Here is a 20,978-nt window from a genome sequence, read left to right as displayed (position 1 = left end):
CCAGAGGACCTCGATGCCAGGGAAGATTCATACCTTAAATTAACTCCGAGCGATAAGAAAGCCATTAAAATATTCTAAAACAAAAGCCTCAAGTCCAATGTCGCTACTAGAGGAATATTTGTGATATTTTCAAAGTCTGAAATGAGTACAGATTTCCACATAATATTTTGATGACGACTTATCACGATTTTCAGACATTAGACATACATTTTTTTTTTTTTTTACATGAAAAATTTGAGTCCAACTGGAAGTGAGTTTTCGTTTTCACTTTTATGTTCATTTCCGATTCGAAAGCTGCTCCAAAAAATGTAAACTTAGCAGTGTTTTCATGCGCATTTAACGGAGCCAGAGTAGTTCATTGAGAGAGAGAGACACGTCCCTGTACATGTCGCCTTGTCTGGTGACGTTTTCATGAAAGACGAGGATAAAATCGTGAATGAAGAACGCGAAGCGCCGTTGGTCGTGTGTGGGGGGGAAATCGTGAATGGCTGTGCTCAATGAATGAAGCCTGTAGTTCTTCAGTTCGGTCTCAGGGTGGGAGTGTTTCCCCCTATCGCCTGAAAACCGACCCCCCCCCCCCCCAACTTGGTGCTTCTGGCGTGTGGAAGTTGTCACACACAACACGCGTGGACTCGGGAGAGGAGCGACACGCCGCGTGAGGCGAGGGGAGGAAACAGAACAAGAGGGGATGGTGCGGGGAGGAAACACAAGTTCACTCGCCGTCACTCAAACCGGGAAAGGGCGAGGAAGGAGGCGGTGGAAGATGAGGACCGGAGCCGCGCCAGGCGACCGAGTCCCGGCGTTGGCAGTGGGAACCCGCCGATAGCGCGCCGAGTTCCCCGCCGGCCGGTCGGTCGGTCGGTCGGCCGGCCCCTCGGCTCGGTTCGTTCACTTTCGGGACAATCAAGTTCGTCCTCCCTGTACAATGGTCACAAATGGGTCTGAGCTGAACAGCACCGCGCCGGACCCCGACGACGACGCCGCCGACGCCGTTCTCAACCGCCCGCCGTGGGTCACCACAACTTTGGGCTGCTTCCTCATCTTCACCATCGTGGTGGACATCCTGGGTAACCTGCTGGTCATCTTCTCCGTTTATCGGAACAAGAAGCTCCGGAACGCAGGTGGGTCGCATTCCGGAACACCGCGCGCAATTTGGAGCAAACTTTGTCACAGTTGTTTTACTAGGTGAAATTGGACATTTTGCTTTTTTTTCGGGAATGTAAATACTCTTTACTCGACGAGGTGTAATTGGCATAATTGTTATTTTCTAATGTTCTCCAAAGAGAAGTGCATTTTCCTCGCAAGGGGGCGGGGTCAATATCACTTTTTAACATAAGAAATGTCATGTTTTAACAAACAAATAACGTTTTTTTCCAGAGAAACGTCCGTTTTCAACGTGATAGGTTTCACGTTTTAATGTGACCCTTTCCATGTTGATACGTGGCAAGTTTGACTCCTGTTTCAGCTCCTTTTGTGTCTTTTAAATCAAAAGTACTTTTTTCTATGCTTTTCTTCTATAATACTGTTAAAAGAAACCGTGTAGACAAATATTTCAGATTAAAAAAAAAACACATTTCAGTGAGTAGTTACTTGCTGTGTTTTTTGGGGGTGATTTCTTGCTGGCGAATCTTGTCATCATATTTTTCCCCAATAACAGAGTTATCAAAGCTCGCTACTCAACCATTAGGCCCATGTCAAGCTTCCATTCGTTTTTATTATTGTTGTATTTATTTTCCACCTGCAGTTCACTGGTCAGCTTCCTGTTGAGGCAAGATATGTTCTGTTCCTTTGCCCTTTTTTGTGGCAGCCGGCTCGCGTGGACTGGCCACAGCTTACTTTTTGAAGCGGAGGTAATTTCACTGACCCCAAAGCGCGAGAGCGAACGAGCCAGCGAGCACAGAGAGCCGAGCAAAGAGCAACAACTGAAGCAATTATTGGCAGTCTGAAGCCAAAGGGGGGAAGCCGCCTCATCCGGGCATTAATGCTTCCCGTGACGTTTCGGCGCCCTCCGGACAATCGACGCAGCTCTGAGCTCGGGGGATCGATCTAATGATGTTTTCGGCGTACCTCGTCTTATTTTTAGCCCAACTGAAGTGTCCTCTGAGTTCGTTTGGAGTCTAGTGAATCAGCTGGATTTGGCAAGGTCTCGCTCGCGTCAGCTTGGAATGACGGCTAGCGGCTGATAACGACGTCGTCGACTGAACTCGGCTTGTCAAAACATCCATCCAAAAATGTGGAAATACAGGTGTGCTCCGGAACGGTGAAGTTCACGCGGCCGCTGGAGTCGGTTCACTCGTTCACCGCCAATGACGGAAATAGACGTTCAAGATCCATTTGAACTGGGCCGCCAGTAAGATTGGAGTCGCCGGAGCTCACCGTGGGACAATGGCGACATGCTCTTCTCGCGTTAGTACTGCAATGTGTACACTTGTCAGCGCTAGCGCATTGAAGTGTGCCGCAAGGGGGAAGGAAGATGGAGGCGGTGGGGGTACAAGAGGTACATTGAGAGAACGGCCTCTTTGAAGTAGCACCGTTCATTACATGCAAGGGGGTCGTAAAGCAGCCGCCTCCTCCGCCAGAGTTCAGCGGCGAGCGTAGTTAACTAGCCAAATGCCCCAGAACGGAAAAGTTCCGACAATCTCCAGCAAGTGATCGAATCGTTGCGTAAATGTGTTTAGCGGCGTTGGCATTATCCCCCCCCCCCCGCGGGTGTCTCCGAGGTGCCGCTTTCCGATCGAAGATGGGGCGGGTGACGTGCGTGCGTGCCTAACTCGCCACCGGCCCGGTTTTGGCAGAAATGAATGCAAATTGGCAGACAGATGGATTGACGTCGTTTCTCCGTCGTGCTTTCGTCACGGGGGCTCTTCTCGAATTCTCCTTTGGCTTAACATTTGTATCATACTGCTAATACGTGTCACATGGCTGAGCAGACGCTTATCAAAATAAAAGATAAGAAAACAGCACAGGCTCAGATCGCCTTTTCACAGTTAGCATCGGAGATAGCATCGACTTGACTGACACCTGCGTTAATGTCATCACTCAACATTCCCCGAAACACGCTCGGGGTTGGTTGGCATCTTTTCTCCACGTTTTTCATAGCCGCATGTCTGATGACGCTAAAGAACGGCACAAACACTAGCCGTTGTATATCTATGGTCTCGGCAGCTAGCTTCCAAGCGTGCAAGCTAACCCAAAGTGGACTTATTTGCACGAGCTGTCGTTTTTCGCGCCAATTGTTCATAAAAACGAGACGTTCAGGAGTGAATCGGCAAAAGTGATGCATCCGCGCGCTCGGCTCGAGCACGGGAAAAAACATAAACCCCGGAGTTTGTTTTTGTTATTCCATTGACTGTTTTGAATGTGACACGCAAGTTCAACCCTCAGCTATTGCGTGACTTGGCGGCGTGTCGGCCGGGATGTTATTTCCGGCTGTTTCCCGTTCATTAAAAGAAAGGGGAAAAAAAAAACTCTGACGTTCTCGTGGCTCTGGGCATAATGAATATTTCACACACGCACAAGGAAAAAAGAAAAACAGTCCTGCAGAATTATGCGGCATTTGCCGAGGTCTCCTATTAAAAATGGAACGTTCCGGGCTTTTCTAAATATCCACTGGCTTTGTTTTGGAAAGATCCTCAACGGAAATTGGATCATGAAAGCGTAAATGGATGAATGAAAGGAAAACAAATCCGCTTGTGTCCAATGTGAGTTTCCTGCTTGGAGAATTTCAAAGACTTTGTGAGCAACACTCAGCCACTACACATGATTTTTTATCACGTCGATCCATTTTGCACGCGTGTGATTTTTGACGGCGGAACGGATTTAGGGTTGTTGTTTTTTTTCTTTCTGAAGGATCTGACTCATTTACAATCCATCTTTATTGACATATTCATTCATATATATTTTTTTATTAATATCTCCATCAAGGAGGTCACACAAACATTTTTAACAGATGTTAAAAATAATGAAAAAAACCACCAAGATTTTTTTTTTTAATTTGACGAACTGCAAAAAACGGCCCATATTTTCCCGTGTTATTCTTTGTCTCATATCTGGCGGGGGTCACCGCTTTGCAATTTACTTTTGTGCCTTTATTACAATTCGGAACTCAGCGGTCCGTGGAAGTTTATCATAAAAGTTGTCGTTTTTCCACCAAGTTCATGGCAGTCCCGTCAACCTCGTTGTGGACAATATTAATTTGTGTTTGAACAGCCTGGGCGCCATTGTTCAGCTACGCTGCACAGCGGGCCTGCTGCCAGCCGGTAGGTATTGTGCTCTGATGACAAGGACTGCCTCTTTTGTCAGCCCGGCCGAGAAAACTCCTTTCCGCTTCACCTATCCGTCGAGAAAAGACTCAGGGAAGGCCGCTTCCTCTCAGATACCTTCACTCATTCAGCATCATGGAGATAAGATCAACATTGCAGAGAATCTCACATTCTGTTCCATCTTCTCAAAAGAAGCCATTAATTGAGTCGTTGAGTGGTCGTCATTTTCCACACAGTTGAAATTTGCTTGAATGGCTGACAGATAAAAATACACAATCTAGCGATCACGCTAAATGATCAATTTATGCTCATTTCAAGCTAACAGCGAAACTGGCTATACGGTGATGCGCGCGCTAAACTATTTGCGTATTGTGATACTGCAATTTTGCCAAGTGCCAAAAGGTCGTTAAAACAAAGTATAGCGCATTTCAAGTATTTTCCATCAGCAAACTCAACTTCACGCTAACACTTGTACAAGCAGTCATGTATTTTTCCAGCACGTTATCGTGCCAGGCTAGCCAAATAAACCCAACGGCGCGGCGGCAAATCCTGCAGTATCAGTCGGGAATATGATAGCCACGTCTTGATCTGCCAGCTCTCGGTAGGGAAAACAGAAGGTACGCAGGTGTTATTTAATTAAAAGGCGCATATTTGGCCGCTTGCACCCGCTGCTCTCCAGGCCCGCTCGCTGGGTCCGTCCCGCTACGCCGCCGAATGCCACCATAAGCATCGGCGGCGGCTTATTGACGACGCCTCAGACCGAAGATGGCCCGGCGGGTAAAAAAAAAAAATTGCGGACTAATTAGCCAGCCCGCAAGAGCCGGCGGGTCATGACTCGACAATTAATTTACAGTTTGCCAGAGAGTGGGAGAACCACGATTAGGAGATTGGTTTTTTCCTTTACCCGCCGGGCCTTTAATTCCAAACTGCGAATCCGAGACGACGATAACCTTCCCGTGCGAAGACTCGGTCGCTAATTATGTCTGCCCGTGTCCGGCGACACCGTCTCGGGATTAAAATGGTGTCGATATGACAAAGATCTCATTAGCTAGCTGATCTCTTTGCTACAGTTCGCCGCAGCGCTTGATGCTATCTTTTGTTTGGCTAACCTTGTCTACGAACGCGCGGCGTGAAAGCCGAGAACAGTTCAAATAAACACGATGTGTTTTGTGCTACGTTTTTTGGCCGATTTTAATCCTTAATATAAAACAGCGGATAAGATCTGATGTTTAGTAGCTGTTCATTCGCCAAGGTTTAGCCAAGTAGCTAACATCGATATAACCTACCTTTACTATATATGAAAGAATGACACAAAATTCTTTTGTGTCAGTCATTTTTACTATTTTGTTGCGCCAGACATGAAAATGAAGACGAAATCGAAGCAAACGAGGTTGATCGATTCATGTTTTTCACGGCTGCAACTTGAACAATACAGCACAAATACTTTGGCAAAAAGAAATTAAATGACAACATGAATTTTGGCCGAATGTTCTCTGCACTGGCTCCCCATCAAATTTGGAATAAATGATAAGATCGCCCTCCTCACTCACCAGTGCATCCTGGGACATGCTCCCCCATACCTCAAAGAACTCCTTGCCCCCAAATCTGCCACCCGAAACCTCCGCTCATCCAATTCTCACCTTCTCCATGTCCCCAACACCAAGCTGCGCACCATGGGCGAGCGGGCCTTCTGCCATGTGGAACTCCCTCCCCGACCACCTAAGAGCACCCCAATCCACTGACTCTTTCAAAACCGGACTTAAAACTCACCTCTTTACTTTGGCATTTCTGTAATTCCTGTTTTTATATCCTGGTTGTCGTCCAATTGTTTTATACACGTCCTTGCTTTTTATTCTTGTTTTTACTTGCCATGTAGCACTTTGAGATTCCTCCGAATATAAAGTGCGTTATAAATATAATTTATTATTATTATGATTATTATTATTAAATGAATACAAGGCTTGACCTTGCCGATGAGACAAAAGACATCAATTTGAGTAAAGTGAGTCAATAAAAGATACTCGTCCCCAATATGAGTCACACATTTTGTTCCCGAGTTGAGTTGAAAACGTTGAAAGTGTTGCGCTATTGTGCTGCCATAAATCACGATTAAGAATGTGTCAAGCACGGGGAAATCACAAATATTTTGTGCGTTCACGCTTGAATGGCGAGAGATCGACTTTGACGTCATTGCTGTCTTGTCGCGGTTTGACATCGTATATCCAAGCACGTCGGCGTGTTTTTTTTCTTCCCCCAAATATATTTTTTGGGGGGTCGACCAGGCGGGAAACGCCAAGCCAGCAAGCCCTCCCCTATCAGCTCTCAGACTATTTTATGATTTTCTCATATTTGCAGGATTATCTGCACACACGGCGTGCCGGCGCTAATCCCCTTCCGAAGATATGCTTTGCGTTATTACGCGTGATGCGTCCGTCCCTCCTCAGATATCAGCAGTGAGAAAACCTCTCTCTCTCTCTATTTTTCTGGTTGTACATTGTGCTGAGACTTTGTCTCCTTATTTTTGAAATGGCTCCGTTGCGTTTCCCATTTGACCTGAGCGGCTTCATGTTACCTGACATCCTGTCTGTTCGTATCACGCTGACCCGGCACTCCTGCTGAGGTCCAAAGATCTCACGGTTGTTCAAGCCTCATACCTGCGGAGGGGCTCTTGACGCTAGCTAGCGCTTTGAATCCGAAATGGCTTTATCGCTTGCCGAACCCTCAACAATTCTGCCTTTAGGGGGCGTCTCTGAGTCTCTTTACGGTGAAACGTCATCCTATACGCACACGCTCATGTGACCTTGAGTTGACTTGTTCGAATTTTGTGTTTCATGCCAAGTGTGATGGCAAAAAAAAAAAAAAAAATGTTCAGCAACCCAACGACATAGATCAAGTTGAAATGAATTTAAAAAAAAGCCAAACCTAAACCGCGGACGCTACGATCCATGTGTCTAGTTCGTCTAATTGAAAGCTCAAGAAAAACAAATGGCCAACTTGCATCCTTTTAACTCTTGCCAACAGCAACTGCTGTGATGTTAACGTTATATTTCCATGATTTTTCTTTATTGGATATGCGGATATGGATGTTGTGGTCCTGCCGTGACAACAGGCTCTTTATCGAGGGCAACCCCCCTCCCTCCCTCCCTCCCGCCCTCCTCCTTCCACCCCACAAGCTTGCTTTATCATGCGCGCACGCTCTTTAGCTCAGATATTCTCTCTTTTATTTTTTTATTAAAAAAAAAACACTTAATGAGACCATACATGAAAGCGTGAGCAGACATTTACTCCCAACACCCTCTTCCCCCCCCGTGCGCTTCACCATTCCTGTGCTATTTTGATGTATTTACAATAGTCTACAGTGGAAAGTTGTTTCTGCTTGACGGGAGCTCAGCATGACGCACGCTGCTGCTGCTGCTGTTGCCGCCGCTGCTGCCGCTGCTGCTGCTACAGCTCAGGGCAGTGAGAACAAGTAAAAAGCGAATGCTCATCCAAGGGGAATTATGCAGAACACATGCGCACCGCGAAGCGCTAACGACTCCATCGCATGCACGCGCACGGCTCCCGCAACTCGCCCGTGGGACGAGGCGGGAAGAGCGCCAGTTTGAATCCCCCCCCCCCCCCCCTTTCTCTCTTCGCCAAACGGGACAACGCTAAAGCGGAATGATTCTCCCAAGGTGCCCTTGAACGAAGCACTTAGTCGAACGCCGCGACTCGGCGGTGAAGAAGAAGAGTGCGTGCGCCATTCAGCAGCTTCCAGCTGTGAATGCGTCACATTGCATGACCGTTAAAGGCGGGCGCTCATGGAGAAAAAAATGCGCTGGGCTTTGCCTGCCGTCGAATGTTTAACACAACACTTCCACATGGCTACTACTTAGCGTATCACGGAATGACACCACACGTTTTCCTAAAAAAAAAAAAAAAAAAATAGGCCCCGGTTGGTGAAGTTCAAAGCGTCATGAGCCACTTAATAATGTGCCCCAAATGTGATATAAGTTCATAAACATACTGTAGCATAAAGTTGCACCGTTTTGAGTTTTTGTGTGTGTATATAAAATCTTTTTTTGTGTGTATATGAAATCAGGCTCTGAAATGTAGACGTTCTCTCAAATGACAATCGTACACGTTTGAGTCGGTGCTAGCCGCTAGCTATAGGTAGCTAGCAGGGCAACATGCAGCGTGCCACTGATCAATTGAAAGCGCTCGATGCTTAAATGGTAAGCCCCAGTGGCTTGATGCTCAAAAAATAACAGATGTATTAAAAAAAATAATCAGTCATAAATTGTTTTAAGTCTTTGGACGTTTTCATCAGGTCTCTTCAAACATATTCAATGTCCTTCAAAACAAATCACTGAAATCACTCAGCAGGGCGTGATTAATGTCAACGGTGTGTAAAGACGATTATTCCAGCAGACACGTGAATGTCATTCGACGTCGCTGCGGTGAATGGAGCTTCATTCAACCGGGCGGAGCGAGCGTCGCCATCCTCGCTGTGGCTCGCACGCCATTGGAATTAGCCCACACAAAACAAAGGCAGGGGAGAGAGAGTTCATGTTGACTTTACCAAGATGCTCTCATAAGCTGAATCAAGAGCAAAAAAGATAAGGAAGAACACGTTTCGGATTCAGGAGTGGAGGTTCCTTTATTTGAGGTTTGCTTTTACGAGCGGACGTATCAATGTTGGGTTTAGGATTACGGTTTTGGGGTTCAGGTGTTGAGCTATCACTTTTTTGAATTCACTTGATGATCAGGTTCCTCTGTAAGTTGACTGGTAATATCACAGTTGAAGTGGAGGAAAATGTGTGGTCGCAAGAAGCTCCGACCTGCGCTTTATTGGACATTTCACAGAGACACGCTGGCACACAAACACAAAAGATTTCTCATAAAATCCCTCCGTGAACTTGCATTACGCAATATCCACCAGCTCGGAATGTTCCGGGATTCGTTTTGGAATGAACCAAGTGTTGTCGCTGGGCACATGAGAGTCTGGAAGAAGCAATAGCGTGTTTGTCTGCTTTTTTTTTTTTTTTTTTTTCTTTTTTACGGCTTGCAGTTAAGTTATATTACTGTTATGGTTGTGTTTTTCCAATTAAACAGTCACTGCTAAATCTGATTAACGAGCTGTAGCCGCACGACAGGATTGTGATTTAAGATATATACTATATTTGACTTTTTTAATGAATCCATTTATGTATTTAAATTTCTATTTTATTTTTATTATACTGTATATTTGTATGTACGTGCACCTTCCCGATTTTGTGTCACATTTTAGCAGTGTGGAGGCGCACTAAATATGAGGAGGGAGATTATGACACATTCCTGTTGGAAAAATAATGAAATTGCTTGTGGTGACCCATAAACGCTGCGATTATCGTATACGATGCTCACACGTGGCGGGATTTAAAAAAAAAAAAAAAAAAGAGACAGAGAGGGTAAATGTAATATAGATATATCGGTGACAGCAGTAGGACAGCGAACATAAAACGCTGTCTGCTGACTCTTCCGGAGCGGAGCGGTGGTCGAGCAATTAATTTTCAGTTTCAAACTCGAAGCTTTCGGATCAAACGGTGCTGAAGTCGGGAGTCGATAAGCAAGTTGAAGGAAAAGTCAGCAGCGGGAATTGAAAACGTTGACTTTTTTCTATTATCATGCAGAATTTGAGTGAACGGCCTCAAATGGTTGCAGGGTCGGGAAGAAGAAATTGAAAAGAAAAAAAAAACCATCAAAGCAAAAAAAAAGTGGATATGTAAAAATATTTTCCACGAGTGATTCTTACAAAATGCTCAACGAACGACGATGGGCAATGTTGCATCGATGCGCGGGGCTTGACGTTTTTTGCGACGACTCGGCGCCGAGCGTTTCCGAATCACGACTCGCCGCGCTAACACGGATGATAAAATCTGAACCTGGGAAGGCTAAACCGTGACAACTGCAATTATATTCGGATTAGCCAAGTGATAGGAGCGTGGAATATTTCTGTTCTGTTCCGAAAAATATCCCCGATTGAGTCCAGCAGAGTGGAACTTTTCATGAATTCCTCATGTGTTGTTGCATTTTTAGTGACTTACCCCGGGGAAGTGGGGGTGGGGGGGTAGAACATCCCCCCCCGCCGAGTGTGAACAATGTCTGGCTGTGCCTCAATTTGTTGTGAGCGCAAAAATTACCCGACACGTTCTGAAAATGAATTCAATTAGTCTACGAAAGCCCGCTGACGTAACGCTCGTTTGTTCAGCGCATACGTAATTGGATCCTAAATGAGTTTACGCTTCTAAACCTTAAGGGGGGGGGTTGAGGCTTTGGGATATGATTACCAAGAATTTCATTTCCTGAAGAGGTAAATGACATGTTGCCAGAGTGCTTACAAGCTCAAAAGGCCGCCGCGAAAAAGAAAAAACAGTCCGTCACGAAGCAACTTGAAATGCCGATGAATGCGCCCGTCGAGCGTAGCGGCGGCGGTGACGTGCGAGTTCTCCGAGCAGCAGTTGGCCGTCGTTGTCGGCGGATATTACATCGTTTTGGGCTAGACGCAGATTGTCTGCCAGCGCCCGAGAGATTGACGTCTGTCTGCCAGCTGTTGCGTTGACACGCCATGCACTTTACCGGAGCCCGCTTGAGTCACGATGCACGCGATTGAAAAGAAAGATAACTAAAAAAATGATGATTAAAAAGATCACGTGCGCATAAGACATCGTCGGCTGCTCCTTCCGCCGAGCGGTTAGCGCCCTAAAATAGGAAATTAGAGAGAGAGTCCAAAACTGACGCATAATGTCAGATTATGGCCAAGATAAGCGCAGCAATAACAAGCGCCTCATCATGTTCGGGCGCCTTTACGATAATACTAGACTATGTGCGCCCCGAAGACGCAGGGAAAGACATTGAACTCACCGCTACGCTAACTATAGCGTAAGAAGATTACACGCTGAGCTCTTTGCCAGTCAATTGGGGTCAAAAGCGGCACAGAATAATCATACACGCTGGCCGACTTCCATTTTACACGGGAATCGCTACGCCGACATATAGGCCAGAATTTTTTTGGGCTGAGGTTAATTGATGTGACACTTTTGCTTATAGCCGTACTCAAGTGAGAATTAGCGCAATGATTACCGAAACGTGCGGTTTAGCCGGGTCAGGAAGTTTTATCTTGGTAAGAGAAAAAGACAAAAATGAAGAACCTAGTAGATGCTAACCGTTAGCTCGTGTGCGAATGGCCTCTCCATCGCATGCTAACTTTAAGCTAGCCAAGGCCTTGTACTTGTTTTCAAGATGTATAATTCTCTTATTGTTTTAATTTTGACAGTAACCTTCAGCTGAGAGTAATCAAACTTTACATATTTGGATGCGGGGCGAGGGGAGTGAGAGACAGATGGCAAGAAAAGCGTCCCGTTCATGTTTGCCGATAGCGCTCGCAAATATTTCACCTTCAACACACAGCGGCCAAGTTGCCAGCATCTGTCACACCAGGAAAGTGGGGCAAAACAAACAACACGTGCTGGGCATCAGCTGTGCAGCGGTGCGGTGTCCCGGCGTCCCATGAGCCAAACACACGAGCGCTACGTTGTTTACCCATCTTGCATTCCCGTAAAGCTGGCACCGCACGGTGGATATTATGACATGTGGTCGATTGTCACTCGCATACTAAGCGCTCCATTAAGGTGACCTCGCTCGTTTGCTCTTCTTGTCCCGGTCGGCTTTGAATGTACTTCAGGGAAAGAGCATATTGGAAAGTGATGTCTAAGAATGACGTCACACCTTTGTCGCTCATTGCTAAAATTAAGAATGGGTGTTTCGTTGTCGTCGTTGTTGTCTAGTAATGCTAATGTTGCTAACGGACGCTAACAGAGACCTGTGATTACATTGTCGCAAAATGGCTTCTGTTCAATCCCACCGCTTAAAATGGCAACATTTCATGTTACGGGGCTGGCGTCATATAATGCTAATGTTGCTAGCGGTCGCAAACGGACACTTGTGATTGGCTTTTATACATTCCCACTCCTTTAAAAAAAGCTCAATTGTGTTTCATGACTCGCACCAAATTTGCAACGAGTTCCCTTTCGGCAATGGTATGTTCCAAAAGTGAGCGGTAGCGTCGCTCACGCTGCGCATTAACCTTCCAACCTTGAAGCCCAACAAGTACCAGTGTGCTCGTTCTGTAATGAGCGCCAGTTAGTCCTCATTAGAGCCTTGCCATCCTGGGACCTGAATGACATAAATGGGATGCTTCCAATCTTCTGACGGGATCAAGCTGCTCGCTAATTGCAAAATGGGAGTCCACGACAGACGTTCATTTTGCGCGTGCATTAGCGGCCTCGACGGTCAAAATCCTAGCTGGATATTTCTAGGATGACACTTTCAAAACATTTGCGGACGGACATCTGTAGCTCAAAAGCGAGCGGCGCCCGCCCGCCAACCACAACGCAACGCACGCCTCGGTTAGCATGTCTCAGGTTGAATCCCCAAGACGCGACACATCAGCAAAGGCATGTGTCCGTCCATACAAGATGCTGTTTATGTAACAGTTGGAGAAGCGCTCCCTCGGGCTTATTTTCTTTTTCTACTCATAAAGCAGCACAAGTTGTCACACGACCAAAAAGCCACAAAGACTTCACTTCATGGCGTTTTTTTTGTTTTTTTTGTTTCTCCTTTATCCATTTTGCTTACTATTTAGTCTCCCTCGGATCAATGGTGAGCCTATTCCAGCTGAACTCGTACAGTAAATGCATCTATTATGATTGTTTCGAGTGGACATTTTTTGGGTTGTCCTTTTAAAAGACAGAACTGGTGGACAATGGTAATGTGCGCTCCTAACTGGGTCAACCCGTGAAGACGCCCCCCCCCTCCCCTTCTTCCCCGCCAAGCTCGGCCTTTTCAAGACAGGCCACGCTCCGACCTGGCCGGCCCGTCAAATAGCGAGGCGGTGCGCTAGAAGCGATGAAATGTTTTCCGCCGGGTCAGGTGGCGGGTGAGGACAAGAATGAAAGTCTGTTTTCAGCAGATAATTCTTCTGCATTGTGTGTGGCGAGGCTTTCTTCTGCTTTCTTCGTCTCACTGCGGGGCCCAAAAACCAATTCATATCCCGCTTCATCATGTTTGGCAATTTTTAGTGTTTATTTTTTTGCCTACCACTCCTCATTCCTGTTATTGAATTGAGGAAAAACATGGTGTAAAAAAGTGATTATGTTCCGGAAACACAATCTTTTTTGTACCATTGGCGCTCGAGGGTGATCCTTCAAATTGACTTTTTGATTGCCGAGAGTGTCAATTGGTGTCGCGACACCCGAGACTGCTCTTAGAGTCGGTCTTGAATGGCCGCACTCGGGTCAAGAGAGGCCGTTCTGTTTTCTCTACGTTTCTTGGCTCCACAAATCCCCCCCAAAACAGAGAACATCTGCCAGCAACAGAAAAGAGACGCTAACGTCTCCCTGTGGGGCTTTCTTAAAAAATCCCCACGCACATCATCGTTGATCTTGGTTTGAACACTCCGGGTTTCCGTATCCATAAGTTATCAGCCCGGGTGCGCGCCAAGCTCCGTGAGAGGAGTCGGCCCAGGTTGACAGGTCGGAGGTGTCCCGGGGTCCCGTCGCCCCAAGGCTTGCCTTCTAACAGGCGGGCGGGCGGGCGTCTTCCCCTCCCGTTTACCTTTCAAACCGAGCTGCTGTCAAAACACACTGCAAGTCGGCTTTGAATGTGCGTGTGTGGCTTCGGCGAGAGAAAATCTCAGCTTTGCATTGGCAGTAAGCAAAGATTGAGGTGTTTTTCTTTGATTCCGACGACTCACGACGTAGCACGTTCTGTTTGGATCCACTGAATGTGTTTTGTGTGTGTGTGTGTGTGTGTGTGTGTGTTTGTGATGTCTGAGACTGTCACGACCAAATCCCGGTGATTACACGGATAAAAATCCAATTATTTGGAAAGAATTGAAGCTTCTATTGACTAAAAGTGAAAAATGTGGATTGAGTTCCAGTAGCACAGTTGAGCTCGTTGGCCTTTTAAATGACCATTAGCCACACTATTGGGTCTCGTTTCTTTTTTTTTTTAGCTTAATGTAGCATAATGGTCTAGCCTAAAGCCAACCCTGTCCGACCTTAATCAACTGTAATCCAAATCAATCGTGTTCCTAACCTGGCAAGATAAAAATTCCTCATACCAGTAGTCAAACGCGATGCTGGTAGAGTGATGGTCTGGGGCTGCTTAGCGACTTCACGACCTGGACAACATGTTGTGATTTGATGGGACCGGAATTCTAAAAAAAAATCACGCTTTAAAAACTTCATTCCATTTATGGCATGGTTTGTGCCAACGCAAATACATTTGGAAATACATTTTCGGGTTGCTAATCTGTTTGAAACTTCAAAACCAGTTTGCCCATGGCAAATCGTTATACGTGTGTGTGTCTGTGTGTGTGTATGTGTGTGAGAGAGCCACTCAAAAGCAATTCGCACGACGTACAGTTGGCTCGAGACGTGGAGGATCAGGTGGCGAAACACGAGGACGGGCTGGGAGCTGATTGGACGCCAGCCAAAAAAGAAAAGGAGGCATTGTAGATATCAAGACAGATACGAACGAAGCTGGCTTGGAGGTGCGAAAGGCAAGATTGGCCAGATTACAACTTGACCACATCCTTTCCCTTGTGGGAAGGATTTCCTCATGCTTGTTTTCATTTTTCTCGATTTACTTTTGTAACAGTTTTCTATTGATGGTCTTTGAACCTTGGTGTACGTTGGACTTGAAATCATCCCCCGCCAGAGTACCTACCTGTCCGCCACGCTTACGTTCTCCGGCGAGGCGGCCGAGATGACAAAACACCACGGGTGGTGTCACGCTGGATTTCAGCCAGAGCCTCACAGCTGGTGGTCTGACACAGCCTGACAGGTCCAGTCAAGTCGCGCCGATGAAGCCCCCCTGGACAAACTTGTCCCGTGTCATGTTGTCAATCTGATTCCACGCTTTGAGTGTGTCGCCCAAAAAAAAAAAAAGATAATAATGACGGTAACACAATGACTTGCGTGTCGTGCATATTCCAAATCACTTGCGTAATCAATGAATGATTTCTTGGCATCGTTTAATGTCAACTTGGAATTTCAGCTTCTTAGCAGTGAACATTCTCCAAATTGTCTTTGGAAATGATCCAAATTAGACATCTGCAAACATCTGCTTTCACGTCGGAACACAACCATGAACATTTTTGCCGATTTTGTACTCAACCTCAGGTTATTAGGTCATTACGGTAATATTTCTGTTTGTTGATAAAAGGATGGAAATGGATGTAGCACTTCCTCTGGCTTCGCGTTGTCATATTGTTTCTGATCTCACTGAGACAAAAGGTCACAGTGAGCGGGACACTGTATGGACCCCCCGGGCCGGGCCGGGCCTGGTCGGGGTGAAGCATGTGTACTCCAAATATTCTCCAGTCAGTCCAGCTCCTCCCCAGCAAGTTAGCCACACGAGCAAAGTCCGCAAAGTCCGCCAGGCATCCTTTTGTCCTCTTTGCTTAAGTAGGACAACAACGACGTAGCGTTCCCCGTCTGAAGGGGAGCACCAGCTTTCTGCTGACTTGTCGCTCTGTCAAACTGTCGCTAACATGGCAGCGGCGGATTGTTTTGCTGACGCTAGCACCCGCGTCGGCGCTTAGCCTCGGACGTAGCCCGAACGCGTCGTGGGCTTTACTTAACTCGATGGCCTTCCGCCGGAAGATGACATCTTTAGAGAAAAAGATGTTTATCGTTCGACTTCCGCTTCTCTCATAAGCAAGAGTTGTGAGTCATCATGTTAACGCGAAACAGTTTAGCATCATTTCAGATTGCAGTACAGTTATAAAGTTGAACTAGTTGCATGTCCTGTACGACTGTTTTAAATCATTTGAGTGATCCTTTTAAACATTTACAGTAAGTTTGATTTACTGTACTGCTCCTTCTGGTTTTCCCACTTTGGCCACCAGGGGCAGTGTCATACTGCAGACACAAATGAAGAATAGCTTTCTTCTACTATGTCTGTAAGTGACTCTAAAATATGCTGTCATATAAATTGTTTCAAGATTGTGATTTTTAGATTTTGCCTGTCTACATGTGTTGCTCCACCATTTGTCTTATTAGTTGAGCGGACTTTCCGCAGACAAAGCAGGGTTTAATATCCATATCATTTCAGTTTTCTTTTTCAGTGTGGGGCAATCTGCTGAATATTAGTTATTTGCAAATCGGGTCACTTAAATCACAAGGCACCGCCATATGATGAAAAAAAAAAAAAAAGAAAGAAGCCAAACAGTCATCCGTTCAACCTCCTTTTCCCCCCGCTGCTTTGCCTCAGTACTTTCCAATCCCAGGGGCCATTTAGGTCAAGCAGCATGTGGCGCATTACGGCTTTTCCCTAAATCCGCATCCTTTTCCCGCATCTCTGCGCGGCTACGGTCAGATGTGGCCGTGCACGTTTCTGTGTTTCATTATTAACGTGCTTTACGTTCGGGCGCCCGTGTGCGGTTTGTGGCTTCCGGAAATAGATTTGATAAGGGAGGCGAGGAGATGAAACCTGGCTTCATTCATGAAAAGACAATATCCCTCAAATCCAATCGTAACCACACAGGAACATGAAGTGTATTCCTCGGGTTACAAGAAAAGTCGCTCTCTTGCCGTTGTCATCGGCACTGGCTGGAGCCAAGTGTCATCGTCATAGTTTGAAATTGTCAACCCAAATAAAAGTGTGAATATCTCAGATTAATATACAGATGAGTTAATAACTAGTTTTCAAAACAGAGATTAAGAAAAACTGCTAGAATATTTTAAAAATATATGAATGATATTAAAAATTGCTAGCAATATCGCTATTTTGAAAACAATTGGTAATTTAGTATTGACATGTAAATTTGATGCATAATTTGTCTTGGCGGGGCAGATAAAATGATGTGGCGGGCCGTATCTGGGCCCCCGGGTCTTGATTTTGACACCGGTGATCGACAGAAAACGTCTTGCTCTGACGACAGCAAACCGACACATGGCGTTGACTTATCAAGCAACTCTTGAAAATTCATGAAATCGCATGTACATTCGGTACGTATTCAAAGCGACAGCGCAACTAACGCCGTCTCAACTAGAAATGAGCAGTCGAAGGTTGAAGTTGGCCGTTCCGAAAGCGAGCGGCAGAAAAAACAGCACGACTCCCGGCGGCGAGCGGCGCGGCCCGGCCCGTCCGCCTAACGATGTTGTGATGCGGCGCGATCCAGCGGAAGGAGACAGCTCAGCGGCTTTCGAAACAACATCCCCCGCAGAGACGCGCCGAGGTGGCCGTCTCATACGCTTGTCTCAACGCGCCAAACTCAGCCAAGTGTGAACTTTTTTTTTTTTTTTCCTGGCCGTTTTGAGCCGAGTCACTGACTCGCCGCGCGCCAGCCGTTAATGAAACAAATAAGCCACTGAGATTAAACATTGACGGCGTTTCGGTTTACGCGAGGTTCCTAGCTAATGTCCAATCAGGCTCTTGGCTAGCGTCGGTCTCCTTGGGGGAGGTTGTAATGAGAGCGGGGCCGCAGAGCAGCTGACCAAGGTAAATAAAACCAAGTGGATCGCTCTCAGATTCCAGAGTCTTCCAACAATAGCCCGCCGTGTCCTTGGGAAGTGCCAGAACTGGGATTTGTTAGGATTTGGGGGCATGGTTCCCCTTTGAGATCACTTTTCAAAGGAAGGCGGACAGTCCTAAATCCACCACCGATTTTCAGGCGTCCGCTTTCCGACGACAATACCGGTCACGTCCTTCTGTGACATTGGGAAGTACTTGAAGGAAGTAGCATGTTTGAAATAGTAATTGGAGTAATAGGGCTGAAGCGGAAAGACCAATCGATAGCGGATGACCAATCGGTCCGCTAAAAAGGCTCACCGATCGTATCCTTGCCAAGGTCAAGGCTGCTGCAAGAGTGGAGTGTAGCGCTTTGACGCCGGGCCTGCCCAAGAGAAGACCAGTCATGAAGCGAATAGACATCGCAGCTATTAACGTGTCAGCCCAGATTAGCTGCTGGCTTGCTGATAGACGGATGGACAGTCAGTGTAGAGTCGCTCGCGGCACCGACGCTGTCGCTGTCAAAGCGTCCGCACTGGAAGCTTCTTCTGCCACGTGAGCAAAGCCACGCGTCTTTGTGTGTGTGTGTGTGTGTGTGTGTGTGTGTGTGTGTGTGTGTGTGTGTGTGTGTGTGTGTGTGTGTGAAGACACAAATGAATGTTAGCATGCGATAATGGGAATGGACAGTCATGTTGACATAACGAATGTGCGAGTGGACGTCGGCCTTGTCGAGTTGTTATTGTTAACAAAATCGAATGAAATTGAAAAACAAAATCCAACTTAAGGAAACTTCATGGAATGAAAAGCAATTATTATTTTTTGTTTGACCGCAGGCAACTTCTTCGTGGTGAGCCTGGCCGTGGCCGACCTGGTGGTGGCCATCTACCCGTACCCGCTGGTGCTGGCCTCCATCTTCCACAACGGCTGGAACCTGGGCTACGCTCACTGCCAGATCAGCGGCTTCCTGATGGGCATCAGCGTCATCGGCTCCATTTTCAACATCACCGGCATCGCCCTCAACCGCTACTGCTACATCTGCCACAGCCTCAAGTACGACAAGCTGTACAGCGACAAGAACTCGCTGTGCTACGTGGCGCTCATCTGGGCTCTGACGGTGGTGGCCATCGTGCCCAACTTGTTTGTGGGCTCGCTGCGCTACGACCCGCGCGTCTACTCCTGCACCTTCGAGCAGTCGGCCAGCTCGGCGTACACTATCGCCGTGGTCTTCTTCCACTTCATCCTGCCCATCATGATCGTCACCTACTGCTACCTACGCATTTGGATCCTGGTGATCCAGGTGCGGCGCCGAGTCAAGCCCGACAACCGGCCCAAGCTGACGCCTCACGACGTGCGTAACTTTGTCACCATGTTCGTGGTCTTTGTGCTCTTTGCCGTCTGCTGGGCGCCCCTCAACCTCATCGGCTTGGCGGTGGCCATCCGGCCCGAGGTGGCGCTGCCCCTGGTGCCCGACTGGCTGTTTGTGGCCAGCTACTTCATGGCCTACTTCAACAGCTGCCTTAACGCCATCGTGTACGGCGTGCTGAACCAGAACTTCCGCCGCGAGTACAAGCGCATTGTGGTGTCGCTGTGCACCGCCAGACTTTTCTTTCAGGACAGCTCCAACGATCAGGCCGGCGTTGGCGGCGACAGGCTCAAGAGCAAGCCCTCGCCGCTCATGACGAACAATAACCGCGTCAAGGTGGACTCTGTCTGAAGAAGAAAAAAAACCAAATATGAAAGAATGGAAAAGCCTCAAGTGACTGCGACACGGTGCTAATTTGACCTCCACAATCACTACAACAGGGGTGCATATTATTATCTTATTCTTATTATCAGCCACTTTGCTTTGAAGTTAGATGACCGCTGCTCTACCAAGAACTCCAAGTGGGTCAGCTCGTAGTCTGGGACCAAGTCAGCTTGTAACTTCTGCTGGTCCGATTTGGAGCCGGCTTTCAGCTGTTGTTCGACTAGAAGCTCCTGGTGCTCCACTAGTAGCTCCTGGGAGTGTAGCAGCTTCTGGTGGTCCACTAGCAACTTCAGCAACTCCAGCTATTCCACTAGCAGCTTCTATCGCTATGCTAGTAGCGCGTTAGCACCAGCTGCTAGGCTGCTAGCAACTTCTACACATCAGCCAGTAACGTTTGGTTTTCCGCTAAGTAGTCTGCTTGCAATTTCTGGTGTTGTAGCAACTCCTGAGAGTCCCAAGCAATTGCTCGTGGTTGGAGATCAAAGTTTCCTATGAACTTCATTTGGTCTGCTAGCAACTCTTGACAACCTGCTAGGAACTCCCAGAGGTCCACGAGAGTTCCACTAGCGACTCTTGGTGTTGATGCAGCTCCAGGTTGGCTCCCGCTGGTGATCGGCAGTGTCTTCGAGTTGTCCGTTAGCCACTCGAAGCGTTGAAGCAGCTCTCGGTGGTCCACAAGAAACGTCTAATGGTCAACTCTTGATGTTGTACCAACTCCAAGGTGGTCCACCATCAAGTCCAAGTAGTCCACTGGCAGTTTCTAGAAGTCTGCTAGCATTTGCTATTGATCACTAGCGACTTCCGCTTTTGACGGTAAAACAGGGTTAACGTCTTCTTGTGATCTCATCAGGCACTTTTTTTTTTTTTTGCTTTGTAGCCGTAGTCCGGTCAACAAATGTCCAATGTTTTTGTTTACACTGATGGTATGTATCATCATATTTATTTTCTATGTAGCTATATTAGTAATACAACATATATAAATAAATAAATATATATAGATATATCAGGTTCCACCCAAGCCTCGCCAATACAAAACATTGAATAATAAGCTCATTTGTGACACTTAATAAAGTGCTGTTTTATTCTTCTGAATCCCTTCAATACAAACAATCCCCCCCTTTCATGACGTGGAACATATATTTTAGTAATCAGGCCATCCTGTGATCTCATTATACTGTATGCATGGATATCAGGAATTGTTCATAATATGCAAAATAAAACAAGATACATTTCACAACGCTGTGTCGCTCTTTTTACTGCTTGGCTTTGCTCACTTTCATGCACCACATCACAAAATGTTCATTTTAAAATTCGTAACGTTAGAATTTTATGGGGTCATAAAAAAATAAAATAAAAACTCGCCAGAACAGACTCAGCAGTAATTTTAGGCTTATTTTCTCATCGTTTTGGTAGATTTTGGAACACCCACATTT

At 46.7% G+C, this 20,978-nt stretch overlaps 1 protein-coding gene across 1 annotated transcript; it reads left to right on the top strand.

Annotated features, from left to right (window-relative positions):
* Positions 1–616: 616 nt before the first annotated feature.
* On the top strand, positions 617–20,772 carry mtnr1aa (melatonin receptor 1A a). The gene is made up of 2 exons (XM_085912193.1): positions 617–1,121; positions 18,632–20,772. Exons 1-2 carry the CDS (start codon positions 926–928, stop codon positions 19,510–19,512), a joined length of 1,077 nt encoding a protein of 358 aa, XP_085768319.1. The 5' UTR covers positions 617–925; the 3' UTR covers positions 19,513–20,772.
* The last annotated feature ends 206 nt before the right edge of the window (positions 20,773–20,978 follow it).

Source organism: Syngnathus leptorhynchus, chromosome 5 (genome assembly GCF_054491065.1).
Source record: "Syngnathus leptorhynchus isolate UIUO chromosome 5, UIUO_Slep, whole genome shotgun sequence".
Taxonomy (NCBI): domain Eukaryota; kingdom Metazoa; phylum Chordata; class Actinopteri; order Syngnathiformes; family Syngnathidae; genus Syngnathus; species Syngnathus leptorhynchus.
The sequence above is the reverse complement of the archived record's forward strand: the minus strand, read 5'-3'. Positions and strand labels throughout refer to the sequence as shown.

Bases quoted from the DNA above. Each gene is read 5' to 3' on its own strand.
- mtnr1aa (XM_085912193.1), top strand. From the start codon at position 926: ATGGTCACAAATGGGTCTGAGCTGAACAGCACCGCGCCGGACCCCGAC. The intron at 1,122-18,631 runs GTGGGTCGCATT...GTTTGACCGCAG, and splicing joins CAAGAAGCTCCGGAACGCAG to GCAACTTCTTCGTGGTGAGC.